At 66.3% G+C, this 27,870-nt stretch overlaps 2 protein-coding genes and 1 long non-coding RNA gene across 12 annotated transcripts in view; 1 reads left to right on the top strand and 2 right to left on the bottom strand.

Annotated features, from left to right (window-relative positions):
- The window catches only part of LOC116583619 (cohesin subunit SA-2-like), a 51,086-nt gene extending 41,475 nt beyond the window's left edge, over positions 1-9,611 (bottom strand). For all 7 annotated transcript variants that reach the window (XM_032331702.1, XM_032331704.1, XM_032331703.1 and 4 more), the window contains exons 1-4: positions 8,927-9,611; positions 8,222-8,291; positions 1,186-1,311; positions 306-458 (exon numbers count right to left, since the gene is read on the bottom strand). In XM_032331702.1, coding sequence (XP_032187593.1) covers positions 306-458; positions 1,186-1,311; positions 8,222-8,291; positions 8,927-9,327 — 750 coding nt within the window. In that variant the 5' untranslated portion in view covers positions 9,328-9,611. The remainder of the gene's footprint in view (positions 1-305; positions 459-1,185; positions 1,312-8,221; positions 8,292-8,926) is intronic.
- Positions 9,612-9,644: 33 nt separating this feature from the next.
- Positions 9,645-11,006, bottom strand: LOC116583646. The gene is made up of 3 exons (XR_004282818.1): positions 10,994-11,006; positions 10,562-10,571; positions 9,645-9,896 (listed from the first exon to the last, which is right to left on the bottom strand). It is a non-coding gene; the product is annotated as an uncharacterized LOC116583646 (long non-coding RNA).
- A 3,135-nt stretch (positions 11,007-14,141) lies between these two features.
- On the top strand, positions 14,142-26,477 carry GTPBP6 (GTP binding protein 6 (putative)). Of its 4 annotated transcripts, XM_032331723.1 has the most exons (11): positions 14,425-14,534; positions 17,633-17,859; positions 18,006-18,143; positions 18,662-18,732; positions 18,917-19,047; positions 19,420-19,490; positions 20,467-20,655; positions 22,718-22,926; positions 24,223-24,371; positions 24,849-25,001; positions 25,301-26,477. In XM_032331723.1, the coding sequence occupies exons 2-11, from the start codon at positions 17,664-17,666 to the stop codon at positions 25,422-25,424; spliced, it is 1,431 nt and encodes a 476-aa protein (XP_032187614.1). In that variant the 5' UTR covers positions 14,425-14,534; positions 17,633-17,663; the 3' UTR covers positions 25,425-26,477. The 4 variants fall into 4 exon arrangements, with proteins under 4 accessions (XP_032187612.1, XP_032187611.1, XP_032187614.1 ...); XM_032331721.1 differs by lacking the exon at positions 17,633-17,859 and having other exon boundaries at positions 14,142-14,534; positions 20,467-20,625; XM_032331720.1 differs by lacking the exon at positions 17,633-17,859 and having other exon boundaries at positions 14,142-14,534.
- The last annotated feature ends 1,393 nt before the right edge of the window (positions 26,478-27,870 follow it).

Here is a 27,870-nt window from a genome sequence, read left to right as displayed (position 1 = left end):
GATCAGGTCTGTGGGATGGGCAGCGGTGAGCACTTGTGTGCGGTCAGCTGTGGACGGGCAGCAGAGAGCACTCGTGGATGCGTACACGCATGTCTGATCACACACGTGACGGGCACGCAACAGCAATGGGCATACGTGACAGCTGGACGGTGAGGCAGCACAAGGCCGCGGTGGGTACAGCCGTGACTCTGCCGGGACACCTGGCCTCTGGCCTCCGTGTGGCCGTGGAGAAGCCACAACAGGAGGGCCTCTTGTCTGCCGCCCACCATGCCCGCCCTGCCACAGCCCCCCTCCGCGGGCAGTACCTGCACGGAGTTCTTTCCCAGGGCGACCATCTCAAAGAGGGTCACCTCCGTGGCGATGGCCACTTTCTTCCTGCGGTGCTTCCGTGGCGGCCGCCCTCGCCGGCGGGTGCTGGGTCCGCTGGCATCCTGGCCCCCCGAGGGCGTGCCCTGTGCCTAAAATCAAAGGAGGCTGTGATGGGGCTGCACCCCGCCCCGGAAGCCCGAGAGATGGGCCAGGACGTGGCCCTGGGCCGGTACACGGGGCACTGTCCAGTCCAACACGGTTGACGGGAACGGGGGCCACACAGGAGAGACCCCACGGCACACCGGCATGTGCCCCTCCCCCACCACGTCCTCATGGCCTCCGTATCCCACAGATCTGGGTTCCACAGGGCCTCCCCCGCTGCAGCCAGAAGCCGTCCCTGCTCACCCGAGACAAGGGGCGGGGAGCTGGGCTTCCCCCCTGGAAGGGGACCCCTGGAAAGAAGAGCAGGGGACAGACCTTCCCCCCAGGCGGGAGGCCTCAACGCCATGGCGCAGGGAGGGGACACGGAGCCCGACCCAAAGAGGTGGGTGCCGTGTCTGCGCGTGGCGAGGGGACGCCGCGTGTCAGGACAGAGATGATGCGGTGTCTCAGGACGGGGCGGGGACACGGTGTCTCAGGACCAGGATGGGACACGGCGTCTCAGGACGGGGAGGGGAGGGCCCTGGTGGTCCCGTGGGGTCCCAGTGGACTTGGGGTTGGACGGGCAGGCAGTGCAGGGAGGAAGGCCTCCAGGACCCACGTGCGAGCTGGCCAGCGCCCGGCCTGATGTGGAGGAGCCCGTCTCGGTCCCCCAGCCCTTGCGGCCCTCCCAGCAGGGTTCAGGGCCAGGGTGGAGCGCCTCCTGCTGGCCATCACCTCGAAGACGGTCACCACGGAGACGAACTGGCCAGCCTGGTTCCGCAACCTCCTGCACGGACGCCGCCCTCGTCGCCGGGGTCCGCTCCCACCGGCCTCCCGGCCCCCCGAGGGTCCTTCCTGCACCTGCAATCAGACAGTGGGATGTGACGAGCCGGAAGCGCTGGCCGCCGGAGGCCGGACGCACGACGGAACCCCGGCGGCGCAGGACGAAGGCAGCACGGGCAGCAAGCGAGCGCTCCGAATGCCGGTCACCACCGGGGCCCGAGGCGAGGAGGACGGACCCCACGACACCCACTGCTGCCGCAGGACAGAGACCCCGGCAGGACCTTCCGACGCCCGCCGGGTCCTCAGCCCAGCGCTCCTACGCCGCACCGGCCTCCCCGTCCGTGTCCCCGTCCGTGTCCCCGCCCATGTCCCCCGTCCCACCCTGACACACCCAGTCCACGTGCTGCAGCCACGGCCACGGACCACCAGTGTCCAGGGGACAGAAAGCCGCTGTGAAGCCCATCCCAAGGGCTGTGTCTCAGGGCTATGCGGGATCCATCACCCGCCCCCACCGATCAGAGCCCAGAACGGAGATGGGGAGCTCAGGCCGGTGACCGGCAAGGTTGGGGGAAGTCAGTCCCCCGGGACAGGTGACCAGCTCTCCTTGTCCTTAGCAGCGGGCGGTGCCTGAGGCTCATCAGAAGCAGGACGGAAACCAGCACAGCCTCGCGGGGCACAAGGAGAGTAGCCCCAAACCAGGGGTCAAAGGTACACACAGCCGAACAAGGGGCCACGAGAGAACCCGCAGTCATGTGCAAAGATGGCGGGACCCAGGATCACTGAGACAGTGAGACCCGCGGCTGGCAGAACCTGGGACCACACACAGACGGTGGAGCCTGAGGGTCCCTCGAGAGCGCTTGGCCCAGGAGCAGCGCGACCTTCCCTAGCGGGCCGCGGCCACGTCAGGAGGAGCAGCAACGGACGCCGTGAGAGAACCAGGGCCACGACCCCCTGACCCAAGGCTGCCTCCCGTCCACTCACGTGTGACCCACCCAGGGCGTGCGGACACTGTGCGTCCTCGAGGGCCATGGCGGGTGTGCAGGACCCGTGCCCACGCAGCACCGCACCCCTGCACCGTGGGCCTCCATGACACTATCTTCATCACCGAGAACACGCGAGCCCAGGCTGGCTCACGGCCACCGAGGACGCCACGGCAACACACACCGGGTCCCGCACGGAGGAGCCGCACACGGACACGTGTGCCAGGAAAGACCCTGCCTCAGGAACGCGCTCTCCCGCGTCTTCGGGAAGACAGGATCGCAAAGGTACACGTTCACAGAGACAGCAAGAGATCGCACGCACAGCCTGACGCGGACGGGAGGCGTCGGCCTGAAAGGGAAGCGCTCGCCGTGTCCTGTTTTCGCAGACTCTTTCGTGAGTCCGAGACAACTGCGAGTAAGAAAGCCTCACGTTGGGCTCTTGGTCCCTGTCGTCCCCGAGACGCAGCACGCACTGGTTTTTTCTTTACTTCACCTGCCAGGATCTACACTGCCCCCGTTTCCTGGCCGACACGATGCTGCAGAACGCGCCTTTCGCCGTCTCAGAGTTTAGCCCGTTCTCGGGGGCTGAGGAGACAAGGAGGGGTCGCAGGCGTCACGCGCTCCGTGGGGCGACCGCACCTCCCGAGGCGGTAGGAAGCGCCGGCAAGAGTCTCCTTCGCTACCCAGGGCGGGTGTTTCTCCCACACCCGCGTCCGCACGGGCCCAGAACGGGGCAGGCCTGACTACTACGATCCCGCAGTGTTCTGGAAATGCTGCTCTGTGGGACAAACAGGACAAGAACAGGAAAGTCACCACAGGGGAAAGGGGGCATAAGATTAGCTCTGTTTGAGAACGACGCCACTGGCTATACAGGAAATCCCCCAAGACGTACCAAACTATCTCCTCAAACTCTCTAGTGAATGAACAAGCAGGGCCACCGAATTCCCGGTCGCGTAACCAAATCAATCCTATCTCTATAAACACGCGATGAGAAACCGGACACGGACAGTAGGACACACCGAAACCCGCACCGACCACAAGGGCTCCTCACAAATGAAAAAGATATCAATGCAACAAAATACGGGCAGGGCTGCGTACTGAAAACTACAAAAAAACAAAATCAAACAAGACGTTCAGAAACACTGAGCTATACCGTGTTTATGGAACACAAGGGAGACTGCAGACCACGCCAGGACACCGGCACTTCCATACCCCACGCTCCGTACGGGACAGAAGAGCCAGACAGGAGACGCGTGAGGACAGAAAGGACGTGACAAACCCACGAGGACGCGGCGACGGAAGCCTCCGCCCGCCACGGCACCCGCCTCCCCTCCTGAGCACGCAGGACGCTCCCCAGCACGGACGACACGCGAGCCCTCACGTCCGCACAGATTTCACGGGATCCCCTCTGACCACGGTGCTGGGAAGTCACCAATCAGCAACAGACCAAAATCTGGAAAAGTCCTAAAACTGCGGAAGTTAAAACACATCCCATGAAAGAATGAGTGGATCTAGGGTGCCTGGGCGGCTCAGTCCGTTAAGTGTCCTTCGGCTCAGGTCATGGTCCCGGAGTCGTGGGGTCGAGCCCCACGTTGGGCTCCTGCTTACTGGGAGTCTGTTTCATCCTTTCCTCGGTCCCTGCCCTGCTCCTTCTCTCTCTCCCCCACCTCAAATAAGTAAATAAATACGTAAAATGTTTCTTAAAAAGAACTAGTGGATCAGAAAAGAAAAACCACAGGGACAATTAACAAATACTGAGGGACAAATAAGAAAGAAAACACGACCTGAGTACAAGTCAAGCAGTGCTCATGGGACACCCGCAGCTGTACGTGCTGACCTGACGCCAAGAGAGGCCCCAGCGCAAGCTCACACCTCGAGGAGCAAGCAAAGGACAGACTGAACCCGAAGCTGGCAGAGGCACGGCCGTCGGAAGGAGACAGGACTGAGAGGGACACGACAGAGGAGAGGAGGCCGAGACGAGCAACGAAACCCCCGACGTTGGTTCTTCTGAAACGTAACAGAATTCAGAAACCCTGAGCTTCGCTGGACCACGCACAAGAGGGAGGACGCGGACTATGGACCCGGGAACTGACAGTGGGGCATTGCTCCGGATTCCCCAGAAGCAGCGTTAGAAGACAGTCCGCGGCCAACGGCAGACGGAGACACGGGACGGCCGGGCCGAAACGGACCGCTCTCCAGAAACACGAACCCCGGCGACAGGAAGTCGGACCCAAGTCGGACATCTGCACACGCCCGGAACTCGGAGGGGACTGAATCCGTAGTCAAGGCCCCTGACCGGAGAGGCCCTGGACGTGAGGCGCTCAGAGGAATTCTGCCATTTTAATCCGACCACTGTGTCGACCCCACTTTCAGGGGAACTCACCCCAACGCTTCTCAACTCTTCCAAACACTGGGGCGGAGGGACCGCTTCCCCACTCATCCCAGGAAGCCAGCGATGCCCTGGTCCAGAGCCAGAGAGAGACCGTGCCAGGACACTCCGGACACCATGCCTCACGGACACGGGCGCCAACACCGGCAACAGAACCCGGCAACGGCGCTCGGCAGCACGTGGGCCGAGGGCACGCCACGCCAAGCGGGACGTCCTTCTGGCCTGGAAGGTCACGTCCGCACACAAAACCGGTCTGCGGACGGCACCACATCCACAGCACGAAGGGAAAATATCACGGATCAACTCGACGGGTCAGAAAGACGGACGGAATTCAACGGCCTTTCGTGGTTCGCACACGCAAGCAGCAGCGCAGAGGAGGAGCCGTCCGTGCGACCGAAGCCGTCGACGAGACGCCCGTGCTGCAGGCGAAGACCGTGCTGCAGGCTGAGCGGCGGCAAGCTGCTTCTCCAAGGACGGACAAGGCAAGCACGTTCGCGTGTGCACGTCGACGGTACGCGGCACCTGGAGGCAGGGACACAGGCCAGGCCGACGGAGCAAGATGGAAAGAGAGAAAACCGTCCAAACGGGACTGCAAAGAGCCACATTACTTGGCAGATGCTGTAGTTTTGCATGTAGAACCCAACAATCTAGCCGCGCACGTGCACATGCACACACACACACACACACCCCCCCAGGATGTGGGGGACCGATACACGTGAAGGGGCAGGGGCCACGTCAACGCGCCGCAATCCGCGGCGTGTCCACACAGCGTCGTGAGGGTCTGGAAAGGCGGGACAGAAACCGTCCCATGGACGGGGCGCCACGCGCAGTAAACTACGCAGGGACTGGCTGGACCCAGACCGTGCAAGACGCACGTGACGAAAAGCACGACACGCGGCGGGAAGAATTCAAGACGACACAGGTCCCTGGGAGGCGTCCCGTGTTCATGGACAGGAAGACGCCCGAGCAGTGACACGGGAACACAGCCCTGCGTCCCCTACAGAGTTGGCAAGACCCCAAGGGCCTCCCCGGCACGCGCTTTTCTAGAACGCACAAGCTGGCTCTCGGATTTGCACGGGCTGGAATGAACGAGGAGAGGCCACGCCGTTTCCAAAGACCCCGAGGCTGCAGCGTCCACACGATCGAACCCCAGACCTGCGCCCAAAGCTGCAGGCCCGGAGACTGCGTTCTACTGGCAAAAGCACGGTCCCACAGACCAGGGGAACGGGACAGAGCCCAGAAGCAGCAGCACATAAACACGGTCCAGCTGCCGTTTCGTAAACGCGCAAACAGGGGCGCCTGGGCGGCTCCGTCGTGTTAAGCGTCTGCCCGCAGCTCGGGTCGAGATCCCGGGGTCCTGGGCTGGAGTCCCACGTCGGGCTCCCTGACCGGCGGGAGGCCTGCCTGTCCCTGTCCCGCTCCCCCTGCTTGTGCTCCCTCTCTCGCTGTGTCTCTGTCAAATAAATAAAGTTTGAAAAAAACGAAATAAAATAAAAACAAACCTGAGGGATAGACTATAATGTGCTCAAAAACACTAGCGAACAGGGGCACCTGGGTGGCTCAGTGGGTAAAGCCTCTGCCTTCGGCTCAGGTCACGGTCCCAGGGTCCTGGGATCGAGCCCCGCATCGGGCTCTCTGCTCCGCGCGAGTCTGCTTCCCCTCTCCCACTCCCCCTGCTTCTGTTCCTTTTCCCGCTGTGTCTCTCTCTGTAAATAAAGGAAATCTTTAAAGAAGTAAAAAATAGTAATAACAAAAAGTAAAACGACAAATAAAAGACACTATTAACAGAATGAAGGGGCCCTCGCCGGCTCAGCGGGTGAAGCATCTGCCTTTGGCTCAGGTCACGAGGCCACAGTCCTGGGATCGAGCCCGGCGCCAGGCTGTCCGCTCGGGGAGCCCGCTTCTCCCTCTGCCCGTCCCCCTGCTTGTTCTCGCGCGCTCTCGGTCCCAAATAAATAAGTGAAATCTTTTTAAGAAAACCGGAATGAGCAGACATGCCGCTGTCTGGTAGAAAATGCTCGCCGAGTACGTCCTCTGTTCCACGACTTTTACCGATGTTCTACAAAGGGCTCTGGAAACGCGACGAGAAAACAAACAAGCCAACAAAAATGACCCACGAAAGAGGAAGGACTCCTGCCCAGAAACCTGCGCGCTGGGACCGTCCGCCCCGGGAAGGGGCTCAGGTCACCGGCCTCAGGGAGATGCGGGTGGAAACCAGCACCGTGAGATCAGCTAAGATCCAACATGCTGACGGCAGCCGGGGGCAGGTGCAGTTCTGGTACGGGCCCCCACGACGTGGGCGCTGACCGCTGGGGAAGGCAGCGTGGCAGTGTCCTGCAGCGTGGCAGTGTCCTGCAGCGTGGCGGTGTCCTGCAGCGTGGTGGTCTCCTGCAACGTGGCAGTCTCCTGCAGCGAGATGGTGTCCTGCAGCGCGGCGGTGTCCTGCAACATGACGGTCTCCTGCAACGTGGCGGTCTCCTGCAGCGAGATGGTCTCCCGCAGGGTGGCGGTCTCCCGCAGCGTGGCGGTCTCCTGCAGCGTGGCAGTCTCCTGCAACGTACGTCCGCATGCACCCGCCGCTGCGCCGGCCCGCGAGGAACAAGGCAAGTTTCCGCACGGAGCTCTGGACACGGGTGTTCCTGGCTGCTCCGTCAGGGACAACGGACCCTACAAACTACCCAAAGATGCCATCCACGGCAGACAGACAAGCCGGGGTCGACCCCAGGTGGGACAACGGCTCCGTAATACGGGAGGGATCGACGGAGACTCTACCACGGCTGAAGGTGAAACACGTAGCTACGCCGAGGGAACAGATCCCGGCCCGGAAAGAAGATGAACAGAGGCGCCGTGGTGTAGCAGGCACCGTACAGAAAGCCAGGAACGGCACACGGCGTCACGTCCTGGGACCGCGCAGATCGGGGGGGGCGGTGGGGGCCGTGAGGACACGCCACGAGGGAGGCAGAATCACCAAGGCCTACGGGATTGCGGGGACGGCAGCCGTGGTCATCTCCCCGACCGCAGGGACAACCGCACAGTGTCCGCGGGGCTCGACGTCCCCGCGGAGGGGGACACAGCAGATCAAGGGAAACGGGGCTGAGAGCAGCCCGAGAAGCGAGATCCGTGCCTGGGAGCAGCCAAGGGCCGTCCCTCGCGCCTCGCCCTGGGGACGCAGCTCTGGGCGAAGATGCAGGCCCCGCCCCGCCGTGCTCCGGACGCTCACCACCCCCATGGCCGCCGACCTCGGGGCGGGGGGCTGCGGGCTCCACCACGGCCCACCCCCCCGCGGGCTACAGCACGGACGCGCAGCGTGTCACAAATTCCGCGGCCACGCAGAGTCGCCGCCCGCACCCAGAGCCCGTGGACCCCCCAGATGACGTCGGGGCTGCTGTTCCTCCCCGTCCCTCTGAGGTCAGGTGGGCGGGGAGACTACGGACAACGGGAACACTGGACAAACGTACAGCTGGGTCTTCCCGGGGACCGCCGGACGGTCCGACGGTCAGGGACCCCCACCTCCTTCCGTGGTCCTGTCCTCACCTTCTCGCCCACAAGAGGACAGGCCTGCTTCTCCCTTGGGCCCGAGTCCCCACCCGTGCGGGACCTCCCCAAGCAGGACACTTACCGACACGCGGTCCCGGCCGCCGCCGCCGCCGCCCGACACGGCTTTCGCCTCCGCTCGGCCAGACCTTCCGCTGAGACACAAGACAAGTCAGATCGCGGCGGGAAGCTGGGGGTCTCCGAGCCGCCCCCGACGCCCCATCGCTCTTCGATGCACACGCGTCCACACACGGGGACGCCAGGCACGACGGGCACCACGCGACGGGTAGGAACGGCGGCCGGCAGACGGAAGGCGGCCACGCGCCCCAGACAATGCCCAGGGATGGGGAGTGGCTCGGCTCAGGGAAGGCACGAGATTCTGCGAAGGGGGGGTCCGCCCTCCACCCCGGGCGCTCCCCGACTCTAAGTCAGTGCGCGAGGCTCGGGGTGGCCCCCGGCGGGAAACGCCTCCCACGCCGTCCGAGACGCGTCTTACCGACTACGGACACTTAACCGGGCCGACGAGGGAAGACGTCCCAAGCCCAGCGAAAACACGAGGGGCCGTGCCCGCCGCCCTCCACGCAGGGCTCCTCTGCCCCCCGCACCCCTCCCCACCCGGCACCATTTCTGCGCTGGGCAGAATACACAGGAGACGCCGGGACGGTCTCGGGAGCGCTCTGCCTCGGCAGGAAGGGGAGGGGACGCCCAGCTCGCCGGGAAGAAGCCCCGCACCCCATCCGCAGCCATGAGACACGCCGACCCCAGTGAAGCCGTGAAAAAGATGCGTTACCTCATTGTCGGCGTTAATCCTGGCCGCGTCCCTCCCCCACCCACCCCCAGAAACCGCTGGAAGGCCGGCTCTGCGGGGGGGCGTGCGGGGCGTGCGGGGATCCCGCCGGGACGGCACGCGGAGGAGCGCGGGGAGGGCCGGCTGCCGCGAGAGCCCCACACAGCCCTGCGACTGTGAGCTGGGCAGCTCCTGCTCCGAGGACGGGGGCTTGCGGGAGTGGACCTGCCCACATCCGACGCCAGGTGGCGCAGAAGGACCACGCGGGCGGGCGGCCCAGCGAGGTCCTGCCGGCCTCCTCCTGCACGGGGCGCCCCCCCGCCAGCATCTGAGACCCAGGCCCTCCAAAGACAGGCTCCGGGGACAGAAGACCCGGGCATTCCCGTGGACTCCCTCATGCACATCCCCTGGCCTGGCGGTCTCCAGCCGTGTGACGGAGGAGGGGGTGGGGGGCACGGAACAAAGAGCCACACTCGCAGCCCACGAGCCACACACTTGTGCACTCATCAGGGCAACTTTGAACCCACGGCCCGGGAGACGGCATTCAGGAACCAGCGCCGGCCCGGGGCTTCCCGAGCGACCCTGAGTCCTGAGTCCTCACTCTGCGTTTGCCGTCATGTCCCACGCCAGGGACCCGCATCCGCATCTCATTCTGCCCCCCGTGGTCCCTGGGCCGGGCCGTCCCCGGCCTCCTGGGACCAGCTTCCGGTCCCCGACACGCACCCCCGCACGCACCCCCATGCACCCCCACGCGCGCCACCCACAGCTCTTCAAGGCTACGTCCCACCATCGTCCTGTCCTGCCCTGCCGGGTTCGGAACCCAGACCTCTGCCGGCGTCTCCCCAAACCTCAGACGCCGCAGACGCCGCACACACTCGAAAGGAACATTTCCACCTTCCAGAGGAACAACCTCCTCGTGACCGCCTGTGACCCCATGCTGCTTGGGGTTTTTCCTGGTTAGGGAACGGATCCCCTGGAGCCCGCCCGCCCGTCACCCTCGGCCGGACCCGGGGACTGGGCCACCCTGCCGCACACCTCCTTCACTGCGGAGGCTCTGATGCCCAAGCACTCCTGGGACCCCCGGGGACACCCGCGGGCGACCAGCACAGCTTTCAGAATCCGCCCAGGCCAGTCAGGCCCCCAGGCAGCACCGGGAATGCCCAAAGTCAGCATCCCACGCCCAGGGCTCGCTCGGAGACCGCGCCCCTCAAGCACTGAGCGACTCCGTCCTGCCAGGCAAACTTCCAGACTCCTTAGTCCTGCCTACTACCCCCAAGGCGGGCTCCCAGACCCCCAGGGATGGGGCAGGACTCCCAGGGCAGGGTTCAGGACTCCCGGGGCTCCGCTTGCCCCTCCCCCACAAGGCAGGGTCTGGAGCCCCTGGCCCACACTCCAAGCTATCATCCCAGACTTTGGAACCCCTGGGGCCAGACGAGAATCTCCAAGGCAGAGTTCGGGCCCCCCATGGCTGATTCAAACCCCAGAACCTGAACCCCTGTGCCACATGTGGACGACCAGCACAGACTTCACGACGCCCACCCCACCCCCGGCGGAATTCGGAACCTCCAAGCCGTGTTCAGGACCCCCCCCCCCCACTCCCCGGCCAGGCTCCATACCCTACTGCAGACTTCAGGACACCTCAGAACAGCTCCAACGCCCCCCAAAGAAGTGGCTGGGATCCCCAGGGCTGCACTCACAGCGCCAAGGCGGTATATGGGATCCCCTGGAGGGATCTGCACTCAACCCCTCAGGTAAAGTTCGAGACCCCTGGGGCAGCCCTCAGACCTCCACCCAGGGTTCAGGACCCCGGGGCAGCACTCGGACCCCCACGCAGGATTTGAGACCTAAGGTAAAGTTCGGGACCCAGGAGCACCCATTAGGGCAACCTTGTGCCCCAGGGGCAGCACTCAGACCCCCACAGCACGGGACCCCAGGGCAGCCCTCGGAAGCCCACGCAGGGTTCGTGACCCCTGGGGGAGCACTTGGACACCCAAGGTAAGGTTTGGGACCCCCCAGGACAGCCCTCGGACCCCCACAGCAGGGAAGCCTAGCACAGCACTTGCAGCCAACGCAGGGGAACCCCAAAGTAAAGTTCAGGACCCCTGGGGCAGCACTTGGAACCCCCCATGCAGGGGACCCCCATGACATGGTTCAGGACCCCCAGGACAGCACTCTGACCCCTACGGCAGGGGACCCTCGCGGCAGCACTCAGACCTCCACACAGAGCTCTGACCCCTGGGGCAACAGTCGGACCACCACGGCAGGGGACCCTCGCGGCAGCACTCGGACCCCCATGGCAGCACTCAGACCCCCACACAGAGCTCTGACCCCTGGGGCAACAGTCGGACCACCACGGCAGGGGACCCTCGCGGCAGCACTCGGACCCCCACGACAGGGTTCTAACCCCCAGGTTAGCACTCGGACCCCCACGACAGGGTTCTAACCCCCAGGTTAGCACTCGGACCCCCACACAGAGCTCTGACCCCTGGGGCAACAGTCGGACCACCACGACAGGGTTCTAACCCCCAGGTTAGCACTCGGACCCCCACGCAGAGCTCTGACCCCCGGGGCAGCACTTGGACCCCATGCAGGGCTCTGACCCCCAGGGCAGCACTCGGACCCCATGCAGGGCTCTGACCCCCAGGGCAGCACTCGGACCCCATGCAGGGCTCTGACCCTCGCGGCAGCACTCGGACCCCCACGACAGGGTTCTAACCCCCAGGTTAGCACTTGGACCCCCACGCAGAGCTCTGACCTCCGGGACAGCACTTGGACCCAACGACAGAGGACCCACGGACCAGCACTAGGACCCCCAAGCATGACCCAACTCCCGGGGCAGCACTTGCACCCCCACGCAGGCTCTGATCCCCGGGGCAGTATTTTGACCCCCACGCAGGGCTCTGACCCCTGGGGCAGCATTTGACCCCCACGCAGGGCTCTGACCCCTGGGGCAGCACTCAGACCCATGGCAGGGGACCCCCAGGGCAGCATTCAGACCCCCACGCAGGGCTCTGATCCCCGGGGCAGCACTCGGACCCCCACGCAGGGCTCTGACCCCCGGGGCAGCATTCGGACCCCCACGCAGGGCTCTGACCCCCAGGGCAGCACTCGGACCCCACGCAGGGCTCTGACCCCCGGGGCAGCATTCGGACCCCCGCGCAGGGCTCTGACCCCCAGGGCAGCACTCGGACCCCAGCAGGGCTCTGACCCCCGGGGCAGCACTCGGACCCCATGCAGGGCTCTGACCCCTGGGGCAGCACTCAGACCCATGGCAGGGGACCCCCAGGGCAGCATTCGGACCCCCACGCAGGGCTCTGACCCCCGGGGCAGCACTCGGACCCCCACGCAGGGCTCTGACCCCCGGGGCAGCATTCGGACCCCCACGCAGGGCTCTGACCCCCGGGGCAGCATTCGGACCCCCACGCAGGGCTCTGACCCCCGGGGCAGCACTCGGACCCCATGCAGGGCTCTGACCCCCGGGGCAGCACTCGGACCCCCACGCAGGGCTCTGACCCCTGAAGCAGCACTCGGAACCCCACGACAGGGTTCTGACCGACCGCTGGGGCACCAGACAGACCACCCACGGCAGGGGACCCTCGGGCCAGCACTAGGACCCCCATGCGTGGCCCAACCCCCGGGGCAGCACTTGGACCCCCACGCAGGGCTCAGACGTCCAGAGTAGCAGTAGGACCCCAAGCAGGGTTCTGACCCCCCGGGGTAACAGTCAGCCCTCCAAGCAGGGCTCTGACCTCGGGGTAGCACTCGGACCCCCACACAGGGCTCTGATCCCCGGGGCAGCATCCTGACCCTCACGCAGGGCTCTGACCTCCAAGGTAGCAGTCGGAGCCTCACTACAGGATTCAGGACCCCTGGAGAACACTCGAACCCCCACGCAGGGCTCTGACCCCCAGGGCAGCATTCGGACCCCCACGCAGGGCTCTGACCCCCGGGGCAGCATTCGGACCCCCACGCAGGGCTCTGACCCCTGGGGCAGCACTCGGACCCCATGCAGGGCTCTGACCCCCGGGGCAGCACTCGGACCCCCACGCAGGGCTCTGACCCCTGAAGCAGCACTCGGAACCCCACGACAGGGTTCTGACCGACCGCTGGGGCACCAGACAGACCACCCACGGCAGGGGACCCTCGGGCCAGCACTAGGACCCCCATGCGTGGCCCAACCCCCGGGGCAGCACTTAGACCCCCACGCAGGGCTCAGACGTCCAGAGTAGCAGTAGGACCCCAAGCAGGGTTCTGACCCCCCGGGGTAACAGTCAGCCCTCCAAGCAGGGCTCTGACCTCGGGGTAGCACTCGGACCCCCGCACAGGGCTCTGATCCCCGGGGCAGCATCCTGACCCTCACGCAGGGCTCTGACCTCCAAGGTAGCAGTCGGAGCCTCACTACAGGATTCAGGACCCCTGGAGAACACTCGGACCCCCACGCAGGGCTCTGACCCCCAGGGCAGCATTCGGACCCCCGCGCAGGGCTCTGACCCCCGGGGCAGCACTCGGACCCCCACGCAGGGCTCTGACCCCCAGGGCAGCACTCGGACCCCATGCAGGGCTCTGACCCCCGGGGCAGCACTCGAACCCCATGCAGGGCTCTGACCCCTGGGGCAGCACTCAGACCCATGGCAGGGGACCCCCAGGGCAGCACTCAGACCCCCACACAGAGCTCTGACCTCCGGGACAGCCCTTGGACTCCATGGCGGAGGACCCTCGGGCCAGCACTAGGACCCCCATGCGTGGCCCAACCCCGGGGGCAGCACTCGGACCACCACGCAGAGCTCTGAGACCCAGGGCAGCACTTGGACCCCACGCTGGGCTCAGACCCCCAGGGTAGCAGTAGGACCCCAAACAGTGTTCTGACCCCCTGGGGTAACAGTCAGCCCTCCAAGCAGGGCTCTGACCTCGGGGTAGCACTCGGACCCCCGCGCAGGGCTCTGACCCCCGGGGCAGCACTCGGACCCCCACGCAGGGCTCTGACCCCCGGGGACGGTAGTGGACTTCCAGGACCAGACTCGGCCGCAGAGGGGGACGCGTGGTGGGAAGCGGCGCCCGGCCCCGCTGGACGCGCTACCTGGTCCCGGGTCTCCGGAGAGCAGGACCCGCAGAAGCGAAGCTCGTCCGGACCCGCGGCGTCCCGCCCCCAAGCGCCCGCGAGCGCCCATCGGGCACGTGACGCCCGGCGGCCAATGGGGAGCTCGCACGGAGGCACCACCCCCCCCCCGAGGTCCCGCCTCTTTGCGTGCGGCCAAAGGCGGAATGTGGGCCCTGCGGGCCTCCGTCCGCCCAGGGGCCTGGGTCTCCCGCGTGGTTCGCGGCCGCGGGGCCCCGAGAGCTGCGCCGCCGCTGCCGGCATTCCCGCATCGCGCGCTCGCCGCCTTCGGCCCCGGGGGACTCAAGGGCCCAGGAGGTGGAGGACGGGGCCCACGGGCTGCTGGCCCGAGCAGCCGAGCGGGGGAGGAGGAGGAGGAACTAGAGGATGCGGAGGAGGCAGAGGAGGAGGAGGAGCTACTGAGGAGGGACCCTTTGCTGCCGGCGGGGACCCAGCGCGTGTGCCTGATTCACCCTGAGGTCAAGCGGGGACCGCGGAAGCAGCAGCGGACCGGAGGTGACCCGGAGCGGTACCGCGGCCGGGGTCGGGGCCGGGGACACTGAGAGGCGGGGCTTCCGGGGGCGGAGACTCGGAGGGGGCGGGGCTCCGGGTGCTGGCGCTGGAGAATGGGCCGGAGACTGAGAGGCGGGGCTTCCGGGGGCGGAGACTCGGAAGGGGCGGGGCTCCGAGTGCTGGCGCTGGAGAATGGGCCGGAGACTCTGAGAGGCGGGGCTTCCGAGGGCGGAGACTCGGAAGGGGCGGGGCTCCGAGTGCTGGCGCTGGGGAAGGGGCCGGAGACACTGAGAGGCGGGGCTCCGAGTGCTGGCGCTGGAGAATGGGCCGGAGACACTGAGAGGCGGGGCTTTCGGGGTGGAGACTCGGAGCGGGCGGGGCTCCGGGTGCTGGCGCTGGAGAATGGGCCGGGGACGCTGAGAGGCGGGGCTTTCGGGGTGGAGACTCGGAGGGGGCGGGGCTCCGAGTGCTGGCGCTGGGGAAGGGGCCGGGGACGCTGAGAGGCGGGGCTTCCGAGGGCGGAGACTCGGAGGGGGCGGGGCCTCGAGTGCTGGTGCTCGGGGCGGGGACTTGGGGGGGCGCTCCGAGGGTAGTCGAGGGACCTTGGGGCGGGTCGGAGTCCTCGGGGGGGCGTGCCACGGCGGGGCTTCGCGTTCTGGCGCCGGGGAAGGTGCCGGGGATGCTGAGGGGCGGGCCTTTCTGGGGGCGGGGCTTCGAGTGCTGCTGGTCGGGGCGGGGACTAGGAGGGGCTGAGCTCCGAGGGTGTCGCTCAAGGGGGGGTCCTGGGGGCGGGGCCCGGGTTTAGAGGCGGGACTGCGGCGGGAGGGGTGGAGACTCAGGGGCGGGGCTCCAGGGCCCGTGCTCTGGGTGGAGACTCGGAGCGCCCGGGTGAAACCGCTCCCCGCCGCCGCTGCAAGCCCGCGCTGGGCCGTGGAACCAGTCCCCCGCCCGCCGCATCCCCGTATCTGCCCCGTGCGTGGTCTTCCCTCTCCAGCATGCGCTAGAATGGCGCAGTGCGCGGCCTTGCAGACCGGCTCTTGTCGCTCAGCGTGCACCCCAGGTCACACACGACCTGCTGTGGCTCCACCGCTGCTTTGTGTTCGGTGCTGATGGTATCCCGTTGTCTGGGCGCGCCCGGGGGCTTCGTGGGGGGACGCACCTGCCTTCAGCTCAGGTCATGATCCTGGGGTCCTGGGATCGGTCCGGCCTGGGCTCCCTGCCCAGTAGGGAGGGAGTGCGCTTCTCCCTCGGCCTGACCTCCTGCTCTCTCATTCTCTCTCCCTACCCGTGTCTCTCCTGCTGTCTCTCTCCCTGCCCGTGTCTCTGCCAGAGAGCCGATAGAGGACAGATGCCTCCAACTGCTTTCCAAGGGGCTGCGCCGCTTGCCTTCCCGCCAGCGGTGACGGACAGATCTCGCTGCTCGTGCCCTGACCGGGGTTAGGTGCTGGCCCTGCTGCATCTGGAGCCCGTCTGATCGGAGCGTACCAGGCCCTCCTAGAAGTTTGCCCATTTTCCCCCGATGGGCGATGACGCAGCTCATGGCCTGGCGCTTGCCGTCCCCGTGTGCTGTGGGAGGCGTGTGTTGGGTCTGCAGACACTGCGAGAGTGTCGTCCCGCTCTTTCCTGCCGCGGGCTCTCGGGCGTTCCGTGTGCGCGGTGGAGAATGTTCCTTTCTCAGCTGCTTTAGGAAAGTTTCAGTCCAGTCCACGGCCTGACACTTCCTGCTCTCGGTGCCGTTCCCAGGGCACATGTTGCAGCTGTCACGGTCGTCCCATCTGCACGCCGGGGGGGGGGTCGTGCCTCAGCCTTGCCCGGCCCGCTCACAGGCCCGTCACAGGAATGCTTCCCTCTGTCGGAGCGATTCTGACCGCTCGTCTTTGCGTTCTTTCTTGGGCTTTCTGTCTGTCTGCTTACGCTGTCCGCCTGTCTGGCGTGCTTTCTGCTTAATCCGCTAGAGCCCGCGCGGTACGGATAGTAGTGGGTTTTTTCCAAAGTGGGCTTATTTATTAGTCAGACATAGAGAACCCACAAGCAGGGGGAGCGGCAGACTCAGAGGGAAAAGCAGGCTCCCTGCCCAGCTTCTGCATTGCAGAACTCGTTCCCAGGGCCGTGTGGGCAGGGGACGCGGTCCGTAGTCCCCGTCGTGCGTGAGGCCCTGCGTCAGGACTGTGGCCTGCACACACTGCTTCTGGCCCACTCCCACCAGGCACCCAGTCCTGGGCTTGGGCAGTTCCACGTGGTGAGTGGACCACATGCCCAGATGCTGGCCGCGGGCGTCCCTGGAAGTCTCACGACCCCGGCAGAGGGTTGTTGGAAGCCGATCTGCGATGCAGCGGGGGGACATGGCCCCACCAGGGAGGTGGCGAAAGAAACTGCCTGGGGGTTTGCTGATGGGCTGCGTGTGACATATAAGAAGGGACGCTGGGAGTGGCCCCGTGCCCTTGGTCGGAGCACCGGAGGGGAGGAGGTGCAGAGGACCCGCAATGCCTGTCAGGAGTCAGAGCTGAGGAGACCGTGCGTCCCCTCAGCTCAGAGGATGGCGCACCCCGTCCCCCACCAAGCAGAGTGTGCAGCTTCTCTGCAGGACTTTGGATCCCCCCCAGCTTCATCATGGACCCCCCACCCCGGGCTCAGTTTCCTCCCTGTGCCTGAGCTCTGCGGACAATTCGGGGCCTAAAATTGGCCCAGAGCCCTCAGCACCCGGTCACTGGAGTGGGGACAATGAGCACGGGGTGCGTGTCCGGAAGGGACCGCTCCTCTGGGACATTGTGCTGTGGGGAGGGGCACAGGGTGACCTTGGGGGCAGTCTGGAGAGCGCGGCATCTCAGGGGTGCCCTGTGCTGCCTCCCTGCTTGGGAATGCTGTCAGGACGAGCCTCGGGCTTGAGGCCCCAGTCCCCCATGCCCTCAGCTCCTGGGACCAGCCCCTCCTTGGGATCCCAACCCCCTATCTGGGATGCTCGCTGAACTCTCCCCAGGCCCCCTCCTGCACAGGCTGGCACCGAGGCCGCATACGTCATCCTGTCCGTCCTGGGCGCTGCTTGCTCTCTTTCCTGTGTAGCATTGGCAGGGGGTTCAGGGACACCCACTTCTTGCCCACAGGGCTCACAGCCCACCCCGTGGGGAATGCAACATGTTCCCTGGGCCCTCGGGCGCTCCATGCAAGATACGCTGTGTGCTGGGGCACGGAAGAGCATGGAGGCCTCCCGTTTGCTGCCAAGTCCCCGGCTGCCACGTTAGGAGGACCCGTCCTTGCGTTCCCCTGGCGTCATCCTCCGCTTCTCGCCGTCTGTGGCTGGAACAGCATCGCTGTGTCGTGGAACACATGGGTACGGGGGTGCTTTCTCACCTCTGTGCACGCTGCAGGAAGCCATCCCAGCCAAGGGACATGGGCTGGGGCAGGCCAGGCAGGGCTGGACGGGGCCCGGGGCCCATGGGGACGTGTCCCTCACTCTGGCCCTGTGTCTCCTGAAAGCTGAGTGGCAGGTGGCGGAAGCAGAAGCACTGGTCCACACACTGGATGGCTGGTCGGTGGTGGAAAGGATGGTGGTGCCCACCAAAACACCCGATGGAAAGCTCATCTTCGGCAAAGGGACTTTGGAGCACCTGACAGGTGGGTCCTTACGCCCCTCCCTTCCTGAGAGAAACAGATGGGCTCTCACCGGGGCCCTATAGAGGCGTCCTCTTGGGAACTTGGATCAGACACCGAGAAGCCCAGCGTGCCTCTCTCACAGCTTGCTCCGTGTCCAGTGGTGCCACTGGGGCCATTCAGAGTAGGGGGACACTGGCCCCGAGGCCCCCTGGCCTATCTGCCCCTCCACACAGCGTGCTGGGTGTGAACTCTGTTTCCACGGACGCCCGAGGATCTGCAGCCCCCGCTGACGTCCAGGTCACGGCACAGATCAGCACGCTCAGCACATAGGCCCAGAGGGCTGTGCACCGGCCATGTGTCTGCAAGACCCACACCCCTGCAGATGGAGCTCAGTCCTCCCCTTGACCCCTGTCCCGCACACCCGACTTTCTGACGTACGCCCAGAGACTTGAGGCTGTCTGACCGGCCAAAGCTCAGGTCAGTCCCACGATGGACTGCACGGCACACAGACAACCGACGGGGCCTTCTCTCCTCCCCAGAGAAAGTCAGAGGGTCGCCCGAAATCACGGCGGTCTTTCTGAACATGGAGAGGTTGGCCACGCCGACCAAGGTATGCGGGAGGCCCTCTGTGTTTCCCAGGCCGGTGCGTGTTGGGTCAGCGCGTTGGGGGTGTTGGGTCCGCGTCCCCCTGGGGCAGGACCGCGGAGGGTGGCAGACTGCAGCCAGCGTCCCATCCGCCCCCTTCGCCCGAGGAGCCGCCACGGACGCCTTCCCTCCCTCCCCCCCCCATGCAGAAGGAACTGGAGGCCCGCTGGGGCGTGCCGGTGTTCGACCGGTTCACGGTGGTGCTTCACATTTTCCGCTGCAACGCCCGGACCAAGGAGGCGCGTCTGCAGGTGGCCCTGGCTGAGCTGCCCCTTCTCAGGTACCTGGCCTCCGCAGGCTGGCGCAGCGTACCCCAGACCCTCTTCCGGCGGCTGTGTGTGGGACCCGACCGCCCCCTGGAGCGTGGCGAGGACAGGGTGCGGGGCCGGCCACGCCCTCCCGGGCAGCCGGCTGGGCAGGTGCCGTGCCCAAACAGCACGTCGGCCAGGGCACGTCCCCCTGGTCGGCCCATCACCTCACTGTGGGGCCCTCCGTCCACGGTGTGGCGGGCTGGGCAGGGGGAGGACCACCTCGCCCTGTTCTCTGCACCCAGACTTCTCGTCCTCACTTCTCCATGTTGGCACCGGCCGTGCTCGCCCTGGGTGGGCATGTGTTTCCGTTCCTGTCTGCTGAGATGCCCCTTCCCACGCAGGTCCCGCCTGAAAAGCAGCACTGCCCGCCCGGATGCGCAAGGATGGGGCTCGCGCTATATCATGGGGTCAGGTAACGTGTGGGGTCTTGTCACAGGGTGCTGGGGGGTGGGGGGGGTGTCCCAGCAGCCACCCCTAGGGAAGAGGACCACGTTGCTGAAAGATCCAGTGGGGCACGGGCGGCATGTGGGCCTCTTGTGTGTCATCTTCGGACAAACTGAGACATGCAGGCCGTCTCTGGTGGCAGCTGGAACAAAGGACCACAAACCAGGGGCTTAAAAACCTCAGGAATCTATCTTCCCAGCTTCGGAGAGCAGAGTCTGAGATCCGGGTGTGGCGGGTACTAAGACCCAGGCCGGACAGGGATGCCGAGATCCAGGCAGGACAAGGATGTTGAGATCCAGGCGGGACAGGGATGCCGAGATCCAGGCGGGACAAGGATGCTGAGATCCAGGCGGGGCAGGGCTGTGCTCTCCCGAGGCTCTAGGAGTTGGTCCTTCCTGCCTCTTCCCGCTTCTGGGGCTTCAGGCGTCCCTGGGCTGCTGACCGGTTCCCTCCCACCTCGGACTCCGTCCTCACGTAGCTTCTCTTCTGTCTCCTTCCAGCTTTCATGGGGACCTTTATGTTTTGCTTTAGGGCCCCCTCATCTAGGATGAGCCCATCTCAGATCCTTGACTGGTTGTATGTGCTCAGACCCTATTCTGAAACGGGGTCCCGTTCACAGGTCCTGGGGGTCAGGATGTGGATTGTCTTTACGGGCACGTCTCAAGTCGGCTGTGGCTTTCGTGGGGCTGTCCTTGCAAGGCTGCCCCTTCCTCCCGCAGCGGATGTGAGGGGGCAGGAGGCCACGGCAAGACCACCTTCTGCTGCACGAAGCCGTCTTGCCGGTGGGAAGGCGTTGGGGCAGTGGCCTGGAGGTAGAGCAGGCTAGGGGATCCCCGTGAGAAGATCCCGGTCCGTATCCCGCTCAGGGACCTCCGTGGCGCCGTTAGCTCAGGCGTCTTTGCCACCTCCTGCGCTGGCTGACGCGCGATCTCGGGCGTCTCTAGGGGAATCGTTCATGCAGGTGCAGCAGCACCTCTTGAAGGAAAAGGAAATGAAGATCCGGAAGGCCCTGGAGAGACTGAGGCAGAAACGGCGGCTCCTGGGGAGGCAGCGGAAGCGGCAGGAGTTCCCGGTGATCGCCGTGGTGGGGTACACCAACTGCGGTGAGAGCCCCTGCGGGCGCGAGAAGCGGGGTCCGCGCTGCTCTCACACCCCGTACCCTTGCGCCGGGCCCGTGTGTTTGGGGAGAATCCGTCGCAAATGCACCAAGACCGTGGCCCTCAGAGGGCCGACCCAGGAGCACGGGTGGAAACCGGGGCTGCTGTCCTCAGGGGGGTCACAGCGCCCACGGCCCACACCCCGTCAGGTCACGGGTGTGGTTGTCGAGCGCCGGACGGTGGTCAGGCCTCCTGTCCCTTACTGGGGCGTCGTAAACTCAGTGATAGAAAAGAAACCGAGACGTTCTGAAGCTCATTCCCGGCAGACCTGCCCGTAGAGGAAGGAGAACCGTCCGGGCTGCGACCGCTGAGACGCCACGGCGCGTCTCAAGGTTCCGCTCACGAGTGGGCTGTGCGCGGCCACAGGCAGGATGCCGGCCCTCGGGGTTCCTTGGTGCTGAGGCCCTGGGCTCGCGGGGACCCTCCCACACAGGGCAAGCACGGAGGCTCACTTCCTCACCCTCCAGACTTGCCCCGCAAGCGTGAGCCGCCCTAAGGTCCGGTCCCCGTGTGTGGCCGGAAGACCACCGTGACGCCACCGCCCCGTCCTCAAGGAGCGGGTGGTCCCCGTCCGAGGAGAGAGGGAACATCCCACAACACCTGGGCCAGGACACCGGGGGACACCTGGGCTTCGGAGACCCTCTCTGCACCACAGCTCACTGCTGTGCGGGACGCAGGCGACTTCTCTGCGGCCCTGGGGGGCGGGCGTTACACAGGGGTCTGTGGGGTCCCTGAGGCTCGGCCGGCGCGTGGGACAAGAGGAGGCGTCCATAACCAGGCACCTGCTGTCCGTCCACAGTGCCCGGTCACCCCGCGGCAGGCGGGTCCCCTGCTGCTTCACCTTCAGGTCAGGCCCCCCCAGCGGCCGCCGGCCGTGTCTGAAGGCTAGTCCGGGACCAGTGGGCCCCGAGCAGGGTCTGGGTCTGGACGCGGGTCCACCTGTTGGTAAGGCTGTGGGGGAGCACCCTCTGGGGGCCGTCAGACACGCACAGCTCCCGACGGTCTACACCGTCACACTCCATCGGCACCATCCACCGTCACACAGACACCCGCCCCTGACACATGGCACACACACCCGTACCATCACCCCGTGACACTGACACAGACACCCACGCTCTCACACCGCACACACACCCGTACCGTCACCCCGTCACACTGACACACACCCCCACACACAGTGTACCCGCCCCCCCACATCACCCCGTCTACACAGACACCCACGCTCTCACACCGCACACACACCCATACCGTCACCCCGTGACACTGACACACACCCCCACACACAGTGTACCCGCCCCCGCACATCACCCCGTCTACACAGACACCCACGCTCTCACACCGCACACACACCCGTACCGTCACCCCGTGACACTGACACACACCCCCACACACAGTGTACCCGCCCCCCCACATCACCCCGTCTACACAGACTCCCGCGCTCACACCGCACACTCACCCGTACCGTCACCCCGTCTACACAGACACCCGCGCGCTCACACCGCACACACACCGGTACCGTCACCCCGTCTACACAGACTCCCGCGCGCTCACACCGCACACATTCCTCCTGCACCCGCCTTGGTCTGCCGTCACTCTTCCGTATGCCGATAGCCCTGCGTCTCCGGCACACGGGGCTCCTGCCTCGTCTCTGTGAACGCGAGTCCTGTATCGCGCAGGGACCTAGAGGACGCCCGTGTCTGCAGCATTCCCTCGTCTGCCCGGGTGCCCGCCCACCCCCTCCCATTCACACGTCCCCACCCTGGCTACCCCAGTGCCATCCCCTAGGTAGCCTCTCGTGCCCCAGGCCCTGGACCCCCTGACCCCCGTGCACAACGGGAAGCAGCGTCCTCTCAACCACGAGGCAACCCAGGGGTCCTGCAGAGATGAGACCTAGGCCCTCAGAGACCTCACCCACCGTGGCCACCCCTCGGCCAGGGGCATGTGGGTTCGACTTGGAGCCGCCCGAGGTACAGCAGTGAACCGTGGAGTCCGTCGGGGTGGCCTGTCATGCCTGTGTCTCCCGTGGCCCACCTTCCAGGAAAAACCACGCTGATTAAGGCCCTGACCGGCGACGACGCTGTCCAGCCCCGGGATCAGCTGTTTGCGACACTGGACGTCACGGCTCACGCCGGCTGGCTGCCCTCCCGCATGGCCGTCATCTACATGGACACCATCGGCTTCCTCTCCCAGCTGCCCCACAGCCTCATCGAGTCCTTCTCTGCCACCCTGGAGGACGTAGCTCATTCAGTGAGTGTGGGACGATCCCAGGGGCCAGGTTCCCTGAAACACTGGCGTTACCTGAGGCCAGGTCCCCTCATACACGACACAACCCCGGGGACCGGGTCCCCTCCAACATGACACAACAGGGGGCCTGGGTCCCCTCACACAGGACACGGCCCTGGGGCCCGGGGCCCATCACACCCAACACGAGGCAGGGATCAGGTCCCATCGGTCACAGCGCAGCCTTGGGGGCCGGATCCTCTCAGTCATGACACGACGTGGGGACCAGATTCCGTCATACGTGTTGCGGCGCGAGGGCCTGGGTCACCCTCACACACAGCACAGCCCAGAGCCCAGGTCTCGCATGTGACAGCCCCGGGGACTACCGTCCCTCCCCGGCCGGAAACTGGCGCCTCACGCCCCCTTGACAGCGAGGCCTTCCTAGGGACCTCTTCCGAGACGGATTCCAGACGGAGGTGGAACCCCTCTGCAGGGAGACCTGGGACTCCAGCCCCTTGGCCCTCGGGTCCGCCTTCGTGGGCAGCTTCGGGGTGATGGGATGCAACGGCACGTGCTGTTGGGGCGTCTGCCAAAACCCCAACCTAGTGTCAGCACGAGGAAACAACCAAACGCCAACTGGAGGGCGTCCCCCAAAATGCCCACACGTGCTGAACGCGGGCAGGGGTCAGAGGAGCCAGGAGAGGTGACGGACGGACGTGCCACGTGTCCAGCCTGGCGTCCCAGGACAGAAGGAAGAGATGCGTGACTCCGGAAAGACATGAGCACGCCGGTGTCCCCCTTGTCCGTGGCCTGTGCTCCCGGGAACAGGGGCAGCAGCGGTCCCTGCCTTCCTATGGGCCTTTTCCAAAACCAAACGTTTCTGGGATAAAGTGCTTATCTTTTTCTTAATCTCAAGTGCCCCGAAGTCCTGGGAGCAAACGCTGCAGAACGTAAGCGGTCGGTCCCTCGGTGTCCCGGGGCAGAATTACAAGCAATTCCTCCTCTTTCCCGCTGTGCGTTTTCCCAGTAACGAGTCGGATCCCTGCCTGTGCACCGTTTAAAGTCAGGCAAAAAGGGTTCTTCCAGGTTCAAAGGAAGCGCGAGTCTGGAAGTTTCCCAGTGAGCGTGCAGGCGTAGAGCGGGACCCTGTGCGGTTTGAGGCGCCTCTGACGCCCAGGGCCCTGGGCCGGGTGCAGGCGAGCGGCCTGTCCGGGGCGGGACCCCGCACCACGGCCCAGCGGTGGTGTCTGGGAGCTCCCACCCGGGCGTGCGGTGCGTCATCCCGCCGCCCTGTCCCCACCGCGTGGCTCGTCTGCCCCTCAGGATCTGATCGTGCACGTGAGGGACGTGACCCACCCTGAGACGGAGCTGCAGAAAGCCAGTGTCCTGTCCAGCCTGCACGGCCTGCGCCTGCCCGCGCCTCTGCTGGACTCCATGCTGGAAGTTCATAACAAGACGGACCTGGTGCCCGGGTGAGTGCACCCCTGCCTGCCCACGGCCTCAAGGCCCCACGGCCCCATGACCCCTGCCCGCCCACGACCCCACGACCCCGGAGCCTCGTGCCTGGCGGGTGCCGGCGGGGCACTGGTGTGACGGGGGCCGCGCCGTCACTGACGAGATCAGGCTGCGTTCGTCTTCCCGGCGCGTGCCCCCTGCTCTCAGGAAGACGAGGGGGTCAGAGCACCCTTCGCCCACCTGCCGTGAGGGCTTTCACACGCAAGCAGCCACAGGCCGGCAGACCGGAAATGTTGGCGTCTTCTGTTCTGAGTCCTCTCACCCCATGGACCCCGTATTTCCCGGCACCCTTATCGTGGTTTCCGTGCTGTTCCCATCCGACATCCTGACGCACACGGAGGTGGTCCCGGGGGGAGCTCGGGGGGCCGGCGTCCCTGGGGGACCCTCGCTCCGTCTCTCTGAGGCTGAGCCGCGTCTGGGCTGCCCCCATCCAGGTATAGCCCGGCGGAACCCCAGGCTGTGGCCGTGTCCGCCCTGCGAGGGCACGGGCTCCCAGAGCTGAAGGCGCGGCTGGAGGACGCCGTCCTGAGAGCCACGGGGAGACAGGTCCTCACCCTGCGGGTCCGGCTGGCGGGCGCACAGCTGAGGTGCGTGGGGCTGGCCTGGCGGGGGAGGGGCCGTGGCCGTGGCTGTGCAGGGGGTGTAGGTGCGGGAAAGGCGGCGGAACGGGCCCGGCACCAGCACGCAGAGGAGCTGTGTGGTTTCCGAGGTCGCCCACTGCGAAGCTGGGTTCCTCAGCCCACGTGCGGGGCCAGCCAGCTGTCGGTGCGCAGGCCACGGGCAGGCCACGGGCGGGGGCGACAAGGCTGTGGGCGGCCCGGGGACGGAACTCTCTTGGTGGAGTCCCTTCCGCTCACGCGCCCTCTGCCCTCACGCACGCCCGCAGCTGGCTGCATCAGGAGGCCACCGTGCAGGCTGTGGACGTGATTCCCGAGGCCGGAGTGGCCGACGTCACCGTCGTCATCAGCAAGTCCGCCTACGGCAAGTTCAGGAAGCTCTTCCCCGAGTGAATGGACGTCGTGTCCGCCGCCGTCTCTGGGCCTCCTGCCGCCGTCTCTGTGGCCGCTCTGGGAGGAAGGGCCGGCGGCCGGACGTCGAAGGTCAGCTTGCCGGTCCACTGAGCGGCTCCGCTGCTGCCGGACCGCGCGTGCCTCGTGAGAGCGGACGTGCCTCCCGCAGGGTTCTGGCCGCAGGACATGGGCTCCCTGCTGCTTCCAGCGGGGGCCATCCTGCAGGAGGACGTCCCGCCCGTGCCGGCCGAGAGGGGGCTGGTGGCGGCTTCCCCATCCGCCGCGTGTCGCAGACTCAGCAGCCAGGCCTCCTGCTCCCCACAGAGCGCCCTGGACGTCCGGATGGTCTCCCGGAGGCACGGAAGCCTCTCGGCACAGGCAGTGGGAAAACACGGCGCGTCCTCGAATCAGCACGAAACGGGGGTGCTCTCCGCTCGCCGGCAGCCGGCTAGGACAGGGGCAAGGCTGGAGGGACCACACCTTTCCCACGGCTGTCAGGGCCTGGGGCTGTCTTCACCAAAGCTCCCGGGACACAGGACAGGGCGCCGGTCCCTCTGCTGTTAGAGACGTTGCGTGGACATTGCAGGGGGGCCGCGAGCCCAGCGCTGTTCCCCGTTCTCCGGAGGGGACGGTGACGTGAGTGGCCACCCTGTTGCTACCCCGGACGGTGTCATGCTTGCTTTCCCCCTTCGATGCGTGTTCACCCTCACAGCGGTGCTGTGGGAGTGATTCCAGATTTCGGAACTCCGGGATTAAGGAGAAAACACCCGTAGCCTGCCTGCGGGTCTGCGGGGCGGGGGAGGCTTTCTTGCGGACGGGGGAGCGTTCTTCTCACGGCGGCGTGAGACAAGAAGCCGGTTTGGGAAAGCGGGTCGCCGCAGTGCTGGCGTGGAGGCCGGAGGGGACGCCGGCCGTCGGGGACAGCAGGGAGCCCGGGGACCGTGGAAGCCGGGTTCCCACCCGCAGGCCCCAGCCCCTGACGTGGGCCCCGGGAGACCCACGTCCGCGTGCTGGCTTGCAGGACCGTTAGGAGAATACATGGTGTGCTCCGAAGTCCGCACGTGTGGTCGTCTGTCCAGCGGCTCCGGGACGCTGGCACGGGCGGGCAGGACCGGTCGACAGTGCCCTGCGTGCCGGCTGTGTGCTGGGACGGCCTCTCGCGGTCTTCCCAGGGGGGCCCCGAGGGCTGAGTGTGCGGCTGAGATGAGGTCCCGTGGTGCGGTCCACGGACAGGGTGGTGTGAGGGTCCTGCACGGCCATCGTCGGGGCCGGCGAGGCAGACTAGGGGAGCACGAGGTCCCCCAGCACTGGGCAGGGTGGTGGACAGAGAGACGCGTCAGCGCAGGGTCCTCACTGGCCCTGTGGCCGGGGGTACTGCAGGACAGCCCAGGTGTGCTTGCGGCATCAGGACAGCTGCTGCCCTAGGACGGGGGACCCGTCGAGACCCACCCGGCTTTCCGGTTTACTCGGCTCGGCCCCTGGGGGTTGGGTGCTACGGAGTCTCTGAAGAGACCCTGGGGGGCAGCAAAGCTCCGGCATGGGCCACCCCAGCTCCCAAGGCGCAGCCCAGTCCACGTGCCCCTAGGAATGTGCCCGCTCGACCCCGAACGCCTGCGGCCATGCATTCTGCCCGGTACTATGTCGGGGGTGTCCACGTGCCTCCAGGCCCCCAGGCTCTGGCCGCTCCATCCCAATTCCTCCCTGTGCAGGAGACAGAAGGAAGGGGTGCCCGTGGGCTCAGGCCTCTGTCCCTCACTCTCCTGGCATACCCGCCCCCACCTGGTGTCCCCACCCCAAGGCCTGGAGACTGCAGAGTCCTGACGTCCACTGTGGATGCTTAGTGAAGGGGGTGCGATGGCGGGCAGTGGCTCCAGGGGGATGCGGCAGGGGGTGGGAGCCTGGGAGGCACCGGGAAGGATAGTCAGGAGGCTTCACGGGCCTGGGAGGGAGCGTCGGGGGGCTTCCAGGGGCTTGGGAGCGTCGGGGGCTTCCAGGGGCTTGGGAGGGTCGGGGGCTTCCAGGGGCTTGGGAGCGTTGGGGGCTTCCAGGGGCTTGGGAGCGTCGGGGGCTTCCAGGGGCTTGGGAGGGTCGGGGGCTTCCAGGGGCTTGGGAGGGTCGGGGGGCTCTAGGGTCTGGAAGGGAGGGACGGGGGCTTCCAGGGGCTTGGGAGGGTCGGGGGCTTCCAGGGGCTTGGGAGCGTCGGGGGCTTCCAGGGGCTTGGGAGGGTCGGGGGCTTCCAGGGGCTTGGGAGGGTCAGGGGCTTCCAGGGGCTTGGGAGGGTCGGGGGGCTCTAGGGTCTGGAAGGGAGGGACGGGGGCTTCCAGGGGCTTGGGAGGGTCGGGGGCTTCCAGGGGCTTGGGAGGGTCAGGGGCTTCCAGGGGCTTGGGAGGGTCGGGGGCTTCCAGGGGCTTGGGAGGGTCGGGGGGCTCTAGGGTCTGGAAGGGAG

This window comes from Mustela erminea, chromosome X (assembly GCF_009829155.1).
Source record: "Mustela erminea isolate mMusErm1 chromosome X, mMusErm1.Pri, whole genome shotgun sequence".
Lineage (NCBI taxonomy): Eukaryota > Metazoa > Chordata > Mammalia > Carnivora > Mustelidae > Mustela > Mustela erminea.
Note: the sequence above shows the minus strand (reverse complement) of the source record. Positions and strands in the feature narration are given on the sequence as shown.

Coding starts and splice junctions, on each gene's coding strand:
- GTPBP6 (XM_032331720.1), top strand. CDS start 14,186: ATGTGGGCCCTGCGGGCCTCCGTCCGCCCAGGGGCCTGGGTCTCCCGC. Junction 19,491..20,466: donor GCGCTATATCATGGGGTCAG/GTAACGTGTGGG, acceptor GGGCGTCTCTAG/GGGAATCGTTCATGCAGGTG. Junction 25,002..25,300: donor CTGGCGGGCGCACAGCTGAG/GTGCGTGGGGCT, acceptor GCACGCCCGCAG/CTGGCTGCATCAGGAGGCCA.